This window comes from Camellia sinensis, chromosome 1 (genome assembly GCF_055761805.1).
Source record: "Camellia sinensis isolate YWXY chromosome 1, ASM5576180v1, whole genome shotgun sequence".
In the NCBI taxonomy this organism is placed as follows: Eukaryota; Viridiplantae; Streptophyta; class Magnoliopsida; order Ericales; family Theaceae; genus Camellia; species Camellia sinensis.
This window is the reverse complement of record NC_138961.1, coordinates 181319423-181335655: the sequence shown is the minus strand read 5'-3', so window position 1 is coordinate 181335655 and position 16233 is coordinate 181319423. Positions and strand designations below refer to the sequence as shown.

The 16233-nt window shown below is 41.8% G+C and overlaps 2 protein-coding genes and 1 long non-coding RNA gene across 6 annotated transcripts; 1 reads left to right on the top strand and 2 right to left on the bottom strand.

The window, feature by feature from the left end:
- Window positions 1-4508: 4508 nt before the first annotated feature.
- On the top strand, window positions 4509-15806 carry SLO2 (Pentatricopeptide repeat (PPR) superfamily protein). Of its 4 annotated transcripts, none has more exons than XM_028256095.2 (4): window positions 4509-6619; window positions 10800-10995; window positions 11089-11183; window positions 14720-15806. In XM_028256095.2, the coding sequence occupies exons 1-3, from the start codon at window positions 4703-4705 to the stop codon at window positions 11112-11114; spliced, it is 2139 nt and encodes a 712-aa protein (XP_028111896.2). In that variant the 5' UTR covers window positions 4509-4702; the 3' UTR covers window positions 11115-11183; window positions 14720-15806. The 4 variants fall into 4 exon arrangements, with proteins under 4 accessions (XP_028111896.2, XP_082745923.1, XP_028111894.2 ...); XM_082889797.1 differs by having other exon boundaries at window positions 4509-6812; XM_028256093.2 differs by having other exon boundaries at window positions 4509-6812; window positions 10800-11183.
- LOC145800169 (uncharacterized) lies at window positions 7608-10672 on the bottom strand. Its single transcript, XR_014341424.1, has 2 exons — window positions 10525-10672; window positions 7608-10444 (listed from the first exon to the last, which is right to left on the bottom strand). It is a non-coding gene; the product is annotated as an uncharacterized LOC145800169 (long non-coding RNA).
- Window positions 13543-15622, bottom strand: ABCG5 (ABC-2 type transporter family protein). The gene has a single exon (XM_028256097.2). The coding sequence runs from the start codon at window positions 15620-15622 to the stop codon at window positions 13688-13690; it is 1935 nt and encodes a 644-aa protein (XP_028111898.1). The 3' UTR covers window positions 13543-13687.
- Window positions 15807-16233: the final 427 nt, after the last annotated feature.

The window sequence follows — 16233 nt, the reverse complement described above, 5'->3', positions numbered from 1 at the left end:
TGCGCTCGAGCGGGACTCTGTTTTTCTGAAAATGCTTTTAAATGTGCATTTTTGCATCCTCATCCCATCCTAGGCATTCTTAGGCCTAGCTTAAGACATTTAGATGAGGATATCGTTGTAGAACACACCAAGGCAAATTAGGGATTAAGTTATGATATTTCCCAACTGTGTAGCTTAGTGTGTGTTCAACCTGTGAACTGTGTAGGGTTGGCGATTGGGGGACACGCTCTAGCATACTGTAGCCCAAACTCTGTGAGTAACAATTGTGTAAAGATATGTTCAACTGATATCTTTTGAATACTGAACTGAACTGTTTACTGAACTAGTATTACTGAATGAATGTATGTCCTTTATTTCTGAACTGTACTGTGGCATCCTTAGTACCTACGGTTTACTGTTACTGTTACAGAGATCTCTGTCGGTTCCCTCGTGAAACCACTACTGTTTACTGACTGATGGCCATCATTACTGTTCGGTCTTTTAAGACCTACTGTTACTGTTGTGCTAATGGATGTACCACATATGACTGTTTACTGTACTGAACAACTGAATGACTGATTGAAATGAACTGTTTTCATACTGTAAGGACATTCATTCTTAACCTCTTTACATATTGTGTTATTCACTGGGCTTTAGCTCACTGCTCATATATATATGTAGGTGTACAGGCACCAGACCGCAGCTAGAGGCGCCAGGGTTACTCCAGTTTTGTCAAGCCAGCCTTTGTGCCTCACTGCAAGGTTCCGAGCCTACCTGTTAAGGCTTAGGGGTCTTTTACAATTCCCCCTTCTGTACTGTTTTACTGTTCTGTATAGACCGAGTGTTACTGTACTGTTATCAAGGGATTAGGTCCCTGTACCGTGTGACTGTAAATTTTGTATAGACTGTACTGTTTGTATATGTATGAATGCATGAAAAATCTTTTTGGCATACAGACTGTCACAGCTCAATGGACACTATTTATTTACTGTATTGGCTTCCGCCAGGCCCTGTACTCTGTTTACTGTATTACTGTTCTGCAGGCCTTCGGTAATCTCGGATTACTGGCCGGTTACGGTGCTAAACCCATAGGGCCGGGTTTGGGTCGTGACAGATGATCATGGCCTCTTTTAGCTTGACTTCTTTGAGCGAGGCGACATAACACTCCCTGGCCATGGTTTGTTCACCTTTGACAGTTCCGACGTCGAGATCGGTGGAAAATTTCATGGCCAGATGATATGTGGAAGTGATGGCTTAGAAGGCATTTAGGGCTGTGCGGCCAAGGATGATGTTGTAAGCGGAGGGGCAGTCGACCACAAGGAAGGTGAGCAGCTTAGTGGTCTGCCGCGGGTGCTCGCCGATGGTGATAGGCAGATCGATGGAGCCGATGGAGGTCACTCGGTCGCCGGTGAAGCCGACCAGAGGGGTTTGGAGAGGGGACAAGCTCTCTTCCCCAATCTTGAGTTGGCGGAAGCAATTGAGGAAGATGATGTCTGAGGAGCTGCCGTTGTCTATGAGGACTCGTCTGACTTTGTAGTTGGAGAGGATGGCGGAAATGACAAGGGGGTCATCATGTGGGTAACGGACTCCTGCACAGTCGGTATCGGTGAAGGTGATGGGTTCGATCCATTGTTTCGACTGTTTGGGAGGTCGGTCCACCGTCGCCACTGCTTTGTCTGAGCCTTGCCTGATTTTTCTGAGTTCTGCCTTCTGAGCCGAGCGGGATGGCCCCCCGCAAGCAAGGCCCCCCGAAATGACTCTGATTTCTCCGACTGGTGGAGGGGGATTGCCCGGAGGCCGAGGCTGTGGTGGGGGGCGATCGTGGCCTTCGTTTGGTGGGGCTTGATTGCGGGGTGGTGTGCGTCGGCGATTGTTCCTGGGATGGTCAGTTCTTTGTCTCTGTGGGGGACGGGGGTCTGTGAATCGGCTGAGGCGGCCCTGGCGGATGAAGGTCTCGATCTGGTCTTTGAGGTTAATGCACTCGTCGGTGGTATGGCCATGGTCTTGGTGGAAGCGGCAGTATTTGGACTGATCTTTCCGGGTGGAAGGGTTTCGGGACGGTAGGGGCCATTTGAGGGGGTAGTCCCGCTGGATCTGATTGAGGACGTGCTCTATGGGGGAGTTGAGAGGGGTGTACCGCTCGAACCGACCAGGCGGTCGAGTCGGAGTCGACCGGGCGGTCGAGTCGGAGTCGACCGGTCAGTTCGGGGGGGGCGGTCATTATAGTGGAGTGTTTGGCTATTATACTGGGCGGTTCTGGGCTCAGAGTCTTTCCTCTTTTCTCTGGGAGTCGGATTTTTAGGAGTCGGCTCTTGCCGAGCGGCCAGGGAATCTTCAGCATTCATGTATCTCTGGGCTTTGGACAGTAGAGCCGCCATGGTGGTTGGAGGGTTTTTGGAGAGGGAGAAAAGGAAATCGGACGACCGCAGGCCGGCCATAAAGGTGGTGAGGATGACCTTGTCGTCATTCTCCGCTACTTGAAGGGCTTCGGTGTTGAAGCGGGTGACAAAGCTGCGGAGCGACTCCCCCTCGGTCTGACGAATGTTAAGGAGCTGGGTGGCTGGGCGCCTTTGACGCTGGGCTCCAATAAAATGGCTCAGGAAGGAGTCACTGAGGTGTTGAAAGGTGGAGACGAAGTCTGCCGGTAGCTGGCTAAACCACAGCCGAGCTGATCCCTTTAGTGTCACTGGAAAAGCTCGGCACATGATCTCGTCAGGGAAGGCATGGAGGACCATAAGGGTGCGGTAGGTTTCCAGATGATCGACTGGGTTCGTCGTGCCATCGAAGGAGTCAATGGTAGGCATCTTGAACTTGGCAGGCAATGGTTTGTCGCGGATGGAGGCAACAAAAGGCGAGTTGGTGGTGGCTGAGGGCTTGTGCTGAATGTTCTGCATGACGCCTTGTAGTTGGAGTTTCATAGCTCGGATTTCAGCGTCCCAGAGGGGAATGTTGTCGCCATGGTTGGCCAATGGAGGCTGGACACTGCTAGCTTCCCCCTTAGGGGTCAATGCTGCGACTGGCGGGCGTGGAGGTGGAGGTGGTAGGTTTTCATGTTGGGGAGGAAGGAGCTGCGAACCTTCTGGGTTAGGCGGAGGGGGTTGTGGAGCAGTATGGCCTGGGGTTGTTCCTTGGTTGAGTGGAATGTTTGGAGGTGGAACGGGGGGGTTTCTTTGGAGTAACGCATTGATCAGGGCTTGGTTTTGTTCGGCCATGCGGTTGATGCTGTTGGTGAGTTCGATGATGTATTGTGGTGGGTTGGTTGGGTGGGAAGGATCTGTTTGGTGATCGGCAGCGTTGTGGTGAGAAGCCATGGACCTAGTCGTGACCATACACCTGGACGGGCAAGAGGGGAAGGTGATGGTGAGAAGGGAGGGCTCCGGCGGTAGTGAACACAACTAGCGCACGAATAAACCACTAAGTTCCCACAGACGGCGCCAACTGATAGGGTTATAAGTTTCTGCTTCCCGGGTGGATGGGTCGGACCGGTCCAGGCTCTTCAGACTCTGGCTTAGGGTGATGACTCCGTCAAGTGACCTGCATGCAAGCCCAGAGGGGAACGGGGTAGTCCCCCAGTGAACCCTCCAGTGTGAGAATTAGTAAAGTAGGAGAAAAACTGTGTAGAGAGAGATCGAGAGAGAGAGATAGCTTAACCTTCTTCTTGTCCTCCTATCCTTGCTTATATTCTTTAGTTATCATTTTTCCTGTCTCTTGTGACGTGCTTTCCTTCGCCGAAAGCCTGTGCCGTAGCTTACCTTGTTCAGGGTGATGGAGGCTCTGTTCCGGCGGGGGGGTGCTGTCGTAATAAATGCTGTGATGGGATGCATTAATGGTGATGTGTTGTGATAATAACTCTGCAGATATTTGTCTGCTGATGTGGCCCGTGTCCCACCTGCCATGTGCCCAAATGCCATTGGCCCTCCATGTCTAGATGGCCTCCAGCTGTCCTGGGCTTTGCCAACCGGGTTATGCCATTGGTCCCAAGCGATGGGTTTGAGGTGGTTTACTGTGGGCCGTATGCCTTGTGGGCCTACCCATGTCATGTTTTATATATATAACTACTAATTTGTTACAAATTTTATATCTTAAATATCTCTCTCACACTTATTTTTATTTTTATATTTTATTAAATATTAAAAAAAATATATATATATAATAACTATACGGAACAGAATAATTTTCAAAATGAATTTTAAATTTTAAAATTTAATTCGCAATTAATGAATAAAGTTGTACAATTTGATGCAGATTTTCAACAATTATGTCAATAAATGAAAGGGCAAATTACAAACACCCTTCTCAAGATTTGGTGAAAATGCAGATTCCCTCATGAGGTTTGAGAAATTACAAATTGCCCCATGAAGGTTAAATTTTCATAATAAATTATGGGAAATGAAGGAAGAATCTGTATAAAAATAAAAATCTCAGGGACAATTTATTATGAAAATATAAACTTTAAGAAATATAATGTAATTTTTCAAACTTCAAAAAAAAAATCTATATTTTTACCGAACCTCGAGCTAGGTGTTTGTAATTTGCCCCGAATAAAAATAAGAAAGAGCGAAGGGAGAGAGATTAAGGGAGTGACTGATGAGCAATATGGCATTGGTGTTTTAACGAAAAGATTCCGTACAATTCATAGCCTGTATTCATGACCTTCCAATTTCAATGTTCAATAATCTGAGCAAAACTTACCCATGAAACTCTCTTCTCCAGAGACTATGGAATGGCAAGGAATGGTTTGTTTAAGCAAGTTGTGGGTGACCTCTCTCTCCTCACCTCCTCACCCTTTGCCAAGCTACTCGACTCTTGTCTCCGATCAAAATCGGCACGAGACACTCGTCGAATCCATGCTCGCATCATCAAAACCCAATTTTCCTCAGAAATTTTCATCCAGAACAGGCTGATAGATGTGTATGGAAAATGTGATTGTTTGGATGATGCGCGCAAGGTGTTTGATAAAATGCCTGATAGAAATACATTCACTTGGAACTCGATTCTAACAGCATTATCGAAATTGGGTTTTCTTGATGAATCAAAAAGGGTTTTTGGGTCTATGCCTGAACCTGATCAGTGCTCATGGAACTCAATGGTTTCGGGTTTTGCTCAGCATGATCGATTTGATGAATCACTTGAGTTTTTTGTTCAGATGCATAAAGAGAATTTTGAGCTCAATGAATACTCATTTGGAAGTGCACTTAGAGCTTGTGCAGGGTTGGGGGATCAAAAAATGGGTACCCAAATCCATGCTTCGGTAGCAAAGTCTCGGTATTCATTTGATGTATTTATGGGGTCTGCACTTATTGATATGTATGCCAAATGTGGGAGTGTGGCCTGTGCTCGAAAAGTTTTTGATGGGATGACTGAGCGGAACATAGTGTCATGGAATAGCTTGATTACGTGTTACGAGCAAAATGGTCCAACAAGTGAAGCTCTTGATGTTTTTGTGAGAATGAAGGCATGTGGATTTGAACCCGATGAGGTTTCCCTCGCCAGCGTGGTCAGTGCGTGTGCAAGCTTGTTGGCAATCACCGAAGGTAGGGAAATTCATGCCCGAGCTGTTAAATTTGAGAAATTCAGAGATGATCTTGTTTTAAGCAATGCATTGGTTGACATGTATGCCAAATGCGGTAGACTTGATGAAGCCAGACGGGTTTTCGACAGTATGCCAAATAGAAATGTGGTGTCTGAAACCTCCATGGTAAGTGGTTATGCAAAAGCAGCGAGTGTTAGAACCGCAACATTAATGTTTGCCAAGATGACAGAGAGAAATATAGTATCTTGGAATGCACTTATTGCAGGTTATACGCAGAACGGGGACAATGAAGAGGCGCTAGGACTCTTTTGTCTTTTAAAGAGGGAATCTGTTTGGCCGACACACTATACCTTCGGGAATCTCCTCAATGCTTGTGCAAATTTAGCTGTTTTGAAGCTCGGGAGGCAGGCTCATACCCATGTCTTGAAGCATGGATTTAGGTTTCAGACCGGATCGGAGCCTGATATTTTCGTGGGAAACTCTCTTATTGATATGTACATGAAATGTGGATCGGTTGAAGATGGGAGCTTGGTGTTTAAGAACATGGTCGAAAGAGATTGGGTTTCATGGAATGCTATGATAGTCGGGTATGCCCAAAATGGGCATGGTGCAGAGGCTCTTGTTTTGTTCAAGGAAATGCTGGAAGCTGGAGAGAAACCTGACCATGTAACTATGATTGGAGTTCTTTGTGCTTGCAGCCATGCAGGGCTGGTTGAGGAGGGACGCTATTATTTCCTTTCAATGAGCAAGGACCATGGTTTGGAACCCCAAAAGGACCATTACACATGTATGGTTGATTTACTTGGCCGAGCTGGTTGCCTTGATGAAGCTAAGAATTTAATAGAATCAATGCCAATGCAGCCTGACAGTGTTGTATGGGCTTCTTTGCTTTCTGCTTGTAAAGTTCATGGTAACATTCAATTGGGGAAATTTGTGGCTGAGAATCTTCTAGATATTGATCCTGACAACTCTGGCCCTTATGTTCTTCTCTCAAATATGTATGCTGAGCTTAGGAGATGGAGGGATGTTATAAGAGTTCGGAAGCTTATGAGGCAACGAGGAGTTGTTAAACAGCCTGGTTGCAGTTGGATTGAAATACAGAGCCAGGTGCATGTTTTTATGGTGAAAGATAAAAGACATCATCAAAGGAAGGATATTTATTTACTTTTGAAAACACTAACTAAACAGATGAAGCTAGCTGGATATGTCCCCGATACTGGTGAATTGGAGTCTGATGAGGAGCAGAACAATTCAGATCTTACCCCTTCTGACCATTTGGAAATACCAGAAGTTGCTGTTGGTGCATAATTGACATTATTTATATACTGCTTTAAACTTGTTTCTTTCTTCTTATCAGAGTATGTTAACCTTATCATATTCTGTAGTTAGAAACAAAATCACAAAAATGAACAGTACTTCTTTACAAAACTAATTGTAAATGATGCTCTGTCTCATCATGGTTAATCATCAGTTCTTTTATATTTCACAAATTCACTGGTTACGTGATCCGTGCCTAAGTGTTGAAAGAGCATCTAGCGGTATTTGAACTTGGAACGTCCAACTTGAGATTAAATTACTGATATATACCCAACCAGCCACCTAATAATTTTATATTTTATTATTTATTCATTTAAGTAGGGTTGAACAGAAAATGTGATCTGCAATGAAAAAACAAAATAGTGTGCAAATGAAAAGAAAAGCCAACTCATGTATTCAAATTCAAGTTATTGTTATTTAAAATATATTGTGTGATTGTTTCTGAAATTCAATTTTAAAAATACTGTACTAAATATTGTGCTTATCCTTTGATAATTTTGTGCACTTCCAGCTATTATGCTTAAATTGAAAACTGTTAGAATTTACCAATTTACTCCTCCACCTACCATCTCCACTAGCACCCACTTCACCTACCACCTCCACTATCTCCACTAGCACCCACTTACCAATTTACTCCTCCACCTACCATCTCCACTAGCACCCACTTCACCTACCACCTCCACTATCTCCACTAGCACCCACTTCACCTACCACCTCCACTACACTACACCTACTACCACCTTCTCTTCTATATATAGGAGTTGTAATACATAACACAATATCAATCAATCTTGTAATACATCAAGATATCCATCAATAATACAATTTATTCTCTTTCTCTCTCTATCAATATTACTAACATGGTATCAGAGCAAGGTTAACAACCTACTCATTTTGCTTCACCGGCGGGCGGCAGCCTCGCCTTGGCCGCCCGCCGGACCTCTACCTATTCCATCTCTAAACAGTATTTTCGCTACATATAGATTTCCATCTCTAAACAGTACACTTGCTGCACATGCTCCTCCATTTACTCCCTGACTAAGAAATTCCTTATCAGTGTCCAAATAGCCGCTATGTATGGCTGCTTCTAACTGATCTTCTTCGTCTCTGACAAATTCAAGTGCTTTCACAATGTTCTTTCCCAGATTTTCAGCAACATAATCTGCTACCTTCTCAGAAACTCAACTTCCTTGAAAAGTGTTACCCGAGAAAAGCTGAGGAGACGTGGGGACATCCAATTTTCAGTTGTTGATAACCTGTCTGTTGCTTCTTCACCAGTAAGCCCCATGGATGCATCTGGTTCAAATCTTTCTGGAAAGGATAAACATCCAGAAGCTACTGGAATGGGCTTATTCTCTCCAAATTTGTTGGAATCACTTGGCAAGTCTGGTACACCACCCTTTTTATGCCCAGGATCTCAAGAACCTTCAATGGGCTCATCCCTTTTTTCTCCCTATTATTGTTGGTGCCCTCCTATGACATCAATTTTTCAATACACAGTAAAACCTCCACAACTGCCTATGTCATTCACTGAATCACTATCTTTACCTCCACTTTCTTCTTTACTACCAGCTACAAGGTCTTCTAGTGTGTTGACACCAATATCACCTCTTAATGTGTCTGATCTCCCCCCTCTGGATTTTCCTACTTTGCTACCTGAGCCACTGGTCAGGTTGCCACTATCTAGATCAAGTTCACCCCAGATCCTACCATTCACACCTCTAATGTGTGACCCTATTGTTCATATTCCAGTCATTGATGTTTGTTCCTCAGGCCAGTCTATCCCAGGTGGTGGTCTTGCTTACTATGTCACTGCACCATCAAGCTTGGCAGACATGGCAGCCAATCCCTTTCATGCTCTCTTCTATTTAGAGTTCATGCTGTCAGCCTGTGCACTGTTCTCAAAAACTTGGATTGAGGTTTCTGGATCTTCTGCTAAAGATGTGGCCAAGCAACTTAAGGAGCAACAATTTTTCTGTTGATTTTTCTGCATTACCACACCTACCATTCGAGTTTGCACAACACCCATATTTTATTCATCTCAGGGATCAACCCCGATCACACTGTTACAAAAAAAAAAAAAAAAAAAAAAAAAAAAAAAAAAACAAACAAACAAACAAACAAAACAACCACATCCACTGGCAGATTTTTTCTTCTCTACTCTGCAGCCGGTCTCTTCTTCTTGCCTCCGTCCTGGGCGGCCCTTGACGGTGCTGCCTCCGTGTTTCCCACTCCACTGGGCATGATCACTACTCCCTGCTCCTCCACTGCAGCATATGGTGGACCTCCAAAGCGGAACATCACGGTGGCCTTCCGCTTCAACTCCTTGTTTTCTGCCTTTAGCACACTGATCTCTGCTCGCGCATCCTTATACATGCGTTGGAGCAGAGCCAGCTGGGAGTTTAAATGCTGCACCTCATTTGTTCTACTCTGCAGCCGGTTCGACAAATTTGTGACCGCCGTCATGCTTTCCACACATGCCTTCAAAGTATACTGATTGGCCTCCACATCCGACAGCCCTGCCATTCTTTGCTCCACAGACCGCATCGGAAAGTTCAACGGAGTATACCCAGCGGTGTTTGGTTGAGGTTCACTGGCCACCGCACCAGTTCTCTCTCCTGTGGACTCGTTGAGGTCGGGAAAGAGGGTGAGCAGCCCGCGGGAAGACGAAGCCATTTTTTCTGGGCAACAGAGTGTTATAGAGAGTGTTACAGAGTTTCTTCTCAGCAAAACCTCTCTTTCTAAGCAGAATGAAGAATTTTTCAGAGATTTCTCTCAGTTTTTCTGTCTCAGTTTCTGCCTCCTCCGCTTCGGTTTATAAAGACCATGACACAGAGGCAGCCACGCGCATCGCGCGCCTTTTGACGCCGACAACCTGGCACGCCTTTTCATGGCACGCCTTTTGATGGCACACCTTTTGATGAGTTGGGCACGCCTTTTGATGGCACGCCTTTTGACAAAATTGGGCACACCTTTTGAGGGTGCCACTTTTACAAGGGTCCGACAAGACTCTATAAACTGTCCCGACATTTGATACCGGTTAGCTTTTTCAAGGGTCCGATAAGACTCTGTAAACTGTCCCGACATTGATTCCGGTTAGCTCCTTTATGGGTCCGACAAGACTCTGTAAACTGTCCCGACATAGATTCCGGTTAGTTTCTACAAGGGTCCGACAAGACTCTGTAAACTGTCCCGACATTGATTCCGGTTAGTTTCTACAAGGGTCCAGCAAGACCCCATAAAACTGTCTTCTACAACGGTCCGACATGACCCCATAAACTGTCTTCTACAAACGGTCCGACATGACCCCATAAACTGTCTTCTACAACGGTCCGACATGACCCCATAAACTGTCTTCTACAACGGTCCGACATGACCCCATAAACTGTCTTCTACATCGGTCTGACACCCCCATACAGTGTCTTCACCAACGGTCTGACACGACCATACAGTGTCTCCTATCCTTTTTTCTTTTTATGTATTTTCTTGTTTTGTTCCTCTCTTCAAACTCAAGTTGGTTAGTTTCTATCCTCCTTGAGTTTGCGGGGGGCTGTTAGAATTTACCAATTTACTCCTCCACCTACCATCTCCACTAGCACCCACTTCACCTACCACCTCCACTATCTCCACTAGCACCCACTTACCAATTTACTCCTCCACCTACCATCTCCACTAGCACCCACTTCACCTACCACCTCCACTATCTCCACTAGCACCCACTTCACCTACCACCTCCACTACACTACACCTACTACCACCTTCTCTTCTATATATAGGAGTTGTAATACATAACACAATATCAATCAATCTTGTAATACATCAAGATATCCATCAATAATACAATTTATTCTCTTTCTCTCTCTATCAATATTACTAACAAAAACTTCTGGTTCATTTGAATGGAAGCATGAATGTTAAACTGAATATGATTTCCGTCTTTGTTAATTTGTAATGCTGTATTTATTTGCAGACAAGGCAGGTGGTAAGAAACAGATCCAGTCAATTGCACAATATCCTGTCAACCATTACAATTGCAAATTTTATGCTAAATGCTGATTTCACAACCAAAAGTACAATGGAAAGAAAGGATCTATGCAATGCAACCCACTTAGCTGGGAGATTTGATAGGCATGCTCAGTTTGCTGCTCATCTAATCCATCATGGTGGTAAATCCTTTATTCTGATCTAATCTTGGATTTTTCTTCTTCTTTTGTAATCAACAAAAAGAAGGCAGATTATCCCCACCAAACTTCATGCAGTGCTATCCAGAAAGCAAGTTACATAAGAAGAAGGCCTTGGTTGAGGGAAGTATTGTTGCTCCGCTAAGATCTTAGGAACATGCATAATTATGCAGGTAAGTGTTGCATTAGCCTTTACATTACCTGCCTGATAACTTTGAAGTAGCTACAATTAAATTTGATAACTAGCATTTTTTGTGTTTGGACCATATTAAACTTATAAGAATGTATTCATTTAACTTTGCGAAAGTGCATATCAATTTCAATCGGTTGTTCTATTGGGATCATTTTAGGTAAGCTCTTTTTTGTTTTTAACCTCTTTTCTTCTTCTTCTTCTTCTTCTTCTTCTTCTTCTTCTTCTTGGGTTCACTAATGTTAGGGAAGTGGTTGAATGGTTGTTTGAAGTACTTCTGATCATTGATCTCTGTTCTAGTTTAATTGAACTCATAGAAAAGCATTCAGAGTTGTCTCTAAGGGATTTTACATAATGTCTAGTAACCTCTACCAGAGCCAATATTATTCAAGTGAACAAGAGTAGGGAAAAAATTAACTTGAGACTGTTGCTTAATTCGCATCTTAAATTATCATCCATAATACTCAATTTGAAAAAAAAAAAAACACAAGTTGGATACAAATTAACTAGCCTTGCAAACCAGGTAAAAACAAAATAGTGTAATGTATCACTCCTGATCCATTTTAATAATTAATTTTGTCCTTCTCCGTCTATTCCTTCAGACTTTATTCAAATTGGTATTGTTCATGCTTATAGAGTTTATAGGCTTTACCATATCATTATAGAACATCAAGATTAGTTCACTAATTTGTGGCTCATATTACTTGAATTGAGTGATTGGATAAGTCCACTATGGTGAATACTTTAATTAGATTACACTCCAATCGCTACTTTAGTGCCATTTGTTCAAACGTGGGGTCAGTTGATCTTTCAAATGTGCCTTTAAAGAAATATTAGCAATAAAATATAATTAATAAAAATGTATGATAAAATACTAACATCTGGCTTAGAGGCTATGGTTTTGGGTGAGGGCAATTTGCACTGTTGGATGTTTCTACTATTCACAATATGTCATTTTTCTTATATGTAAAGTTTTAATGTTTAACTTCCTTATGTTTATCCCTTTGGAAACACACTTTCCTTTTCTTAGCAATATATAAGTATTTGGTGCAACTTTGTAACCATAATTCCACCCCTCCGCTTGCATGGACTGTTTGGATGGAGTTTTGAAAATGTAATTCCACCACGCATTTCAAAATATATTTCTCTGTCACGTTTGGCTACTCTCTCTCTTTCGTCTTCTCCATTCTAAAAAGCAGAGGAGTTTTTGAATTTTGGATCTACCCGGTCATCCTCCCGGACATCCGGCCGGTTGACTAGAACAGTGCATTTTTTTTTTATTTTTTTGCAATTGTCAATCTCCAATCGCCGCCTGTTATTTGGAGAAAAAAAAATTACGTTTGTTTTTTATATTTTTTAAATATAGAAATTATTTTTTTAGTGCAAAGTGACAAAATTATTTTTTTGACTTGAATGTTAAAAAGAGTTTGGCTATGAGTTTTGAATAGAATTTTCAATAGAGTTTTGAGTTGTGTGTTTGGTTATAAGTTATAAATTTTTTAATTAAGTTTTGAAAACTCTTTTCAAAACTCATAACCAAAAAAATTTTCCCATTTCATATGTCGCATCAAAAATTCAAAACTCAATTTAAAATTCTTTTCAAAACTTATAACCAAACAAATTTTTTCTTTTTAAATCATAATTGTAAAACTCACAAACTCAAAATACAACTCTATTATCAAATCATAATTATAAAACTTTACCAAACGCTACCTAGTTTTTCCATGTATCTTACATTCCTTTCTAATTTCTCATCCTAAGCACCAAATGGTTACGGCAGTATGGTAAGAAATCATTTATTTATTTATCTATTTGTGATTTTTATAGCATTACCATATGTATTATGGTTGTAATTTGTATCACATGTAAGCAATAGATATTTTGTACTTGTCTAGGAAAATTGAACACAAAATGTTTTGGGTCTCTATATCTTTTGATACGAGTCTCTCTAACCCATTATTTGAAAGAAATTTTAAATAAAATTGTGTGTTATATTATATATGTAACATTATGCTTGCTAAGAGTCAGCAAGGAATCAACAATAAGCTTAGGAAATTTATAATTCCACTGCCATTAATTGCCCTCTTTCACAGCCTCCTCACATAGGTAGTAGGAGGACTAGCGCGTGTGAGAAGAAGGGATGTGAACGGGGCCAGTATAGATTTTAAATTTTTAACTCCCTAAACTTAATTCCAAAAAAAAGGAAAGAAAAAGTGTTTCCTTTCAAATATAACAATGCTTCAACCTGTGAAGAATGATGCTTGAGGCTTGAGTGGTCCAGGGAAATACTTCAAATGTAGTAATACCTCAAGCAGGGTAATTGTAGCAAAAACAAAAGGGTATTGTAGACTATAGACAAAGATGATTTCATATTATGATTTACCAAGTTCTCTACTTGCCAAATTATTATTGGCATTGGGGAAAGAGAAGAAAAAAAAAAAAGTACAGCAAAAAATACATAACCCTTAGAGATTACTACATGTTTAGTCAAAGAAAAGCACCCTTAAGGCCCCTCTGCGAGCATCTACACCTAAGAATGACATAAGAAATAAACCTGTACACTGCAATGAAGCACACCATGATAACAACATTCCACCATCTGCTTTCCTCTCCATACCCTTCCTCTCTAAGCACTTGTTCACCACTCACCACACATTTCCCAAACATGTACTCCAAGCACTTCCCTGAACCAGAAAACTCATTTATCAAGAACCCTTCAAATGGGTACTTAAACAGTGATATATAATGCATGAAAATCCAATAACTTGGCATCCCATGCTTCGATATGAAGTAGCCGGAGAACAAAAAGAACGAACCCATCACACCAGAGATCACCGAGTTTCCGATGATGAAATTAGGCACCAGAGCACTGAAACACACCACAACTGAATTCGCCGTATAGAGAATTAGCCAAATCAACAACAAGAAGTACAAGAATGCCATGAAACTCTGATTTAGTCCAACTAGCCAATATAGTGGTGCTGTAAACAAGATGGCCAATATGAGTAGAAATGGCAAGTAAACAAGACCGTTGGCTATGGCATATGATGAGATTCTATAGCTTCCACAAGATGTCTCCTTCATTAGTATCTTCCTCTCTTGCAAGAAAATTGGTAGAGCTTCTATTGTACTTGTTAACAAAAATGTCAATATGAATGCAAATAGGCCTACCTTTTCCTCGGCTCCGGCTAGATCATCTTTTAGATCGTAGAAGATCGAACCCAAGATGAACCCAGCTACCAACATTTGAAATGTTCGGCATGCAAAGAGCTCTTTGGTTCGAAATATGTTTTTCGAGAATCTATGAGTGAGAATTAAGGTTTCTCCCAATCTAGAATTTGCAAAACCACAAGGAAAATCGATTCCAACATCAATGGTTTCTTCATTGATCACTTTAGATTGTTGAAAGAGTTGTTGTAGAGTACACTTACTGCTTCTACACTCACCTTCATCATCATCTTCCTTGTGTTGTTGTGGTAGTGTTGATGGCAACTGTGGTTGTTGTATTTCTTGGTGCAGTGATTGCTGTTGTTGTTGGATTGCTTCAATGGATTCAATTGCAAACTCAACGACATTGTGATGAAGAGGAATTTGCAAACCCATCAGCCTCAGCTGCACGCTGAGCTGATCAACCGTTCCATGGTGCAAAACAGAGCCATTAGCCAACAAAAGAATGGAGTTGAACAACTTCACAATTCTGAACCCGGGTTGGTGTATACTGAGAATTATGGTCCGACCCCTAGTTTCAGCCATGTTCTTGAGCATGTCAATGATCTGTAGCGCTGATGTACTGTCAAGCCCAGAAGTGGGCTCGTCAAGAATCAACACTTTAGGGTCATGTATAACATCAACACCAATTGAAACTCGTCGTCTTTCTCCACCGGAGATCCCTCGTACCCGATCATCGCCGACTCGTGCCGCAGCTACATGACTTAGTCCCAGTTCTTGAATCAATGACTTGACTTTTGAGCTCAACTGGGACTGAGGTAGCCTTAACCGGAGTTTTGCGCTGAACATTAAGGTTTCTTCAACTGTGAGGAGTGGGAAAAGTATGTCCTTTTGGGTGACATAGCCTGAAATTTTCTTGAACCGGGCTTTGTCAATTGGCTTTTGGTTGACAAAAATGGATGCGCTTTGTGGTGTGAGTTTGCCGGAGAGGATCTCGAGTAGAGATGACTTTCCGGCACCACTCGGGCCCATGATGGCAAGGATTTCCCACGGTTTTGCTTGGAAGTTCACGCCTTTTAGGACATGCCGGACTCGGGGGCTGCTCATGTCTTGAACTTTGGATTGTTGTGACTGCAATTCTACATCTTTTTCTGCTTGTTGATTGTGAAAGAACTTAAAAGGGTGTTGTGTTTTTTGTGTGTAGATTGTGTAGTTGATACCTATTGCTTCAATCTCACAACCTTGTGTCTCCATTGAAGAAGCTCTCTCTCTCTTTCTCTCTGTGTCTTTGTTTCTTTCTCAAGCTTCAGTTGTGAAGTACCAATAATACTCTCTTTTCTGTGTTTCTATGTTTATGTTGTTAAGTTATAATTGCTTTGGCTACAATTCAAAAAGTTGTTTATATAGTTCACGTGCCCTTGTTGTTGCTGTTACTGTATTTGCTGTGTTTTGGAAATATGCATAGTTCACGTGGTATGTTATACATCTATGTTTCTTCAAATTAGTTATGTAGATGTACATTTTGAGAATTCATGAGATAAATAATATTCCAACTTACTGGTTGTTTTTATTCGCATGAAATGTTAGGATATCAATTTCCGAACGAAAATCCTCAGTAATTTTAACAATTTATTCTTGTTTGGATGTTAATATTCGAATGGCAAAATAATGTGAACTAAAACAAAGTATAAGTGGTTTTTAACTATATAATTCATGTATTCTTTTCTGAAATCTTTTTGAGGAAGTAATTATGTTTATTTTATTTATTTTTTTTGAGAAAAATTATGTTTCATTTTAAGTGTCTAATAATTTGACAAAAATAATTTTATTTGCATTAAGTTGGGGTCCAAAACATTGGCTATCAA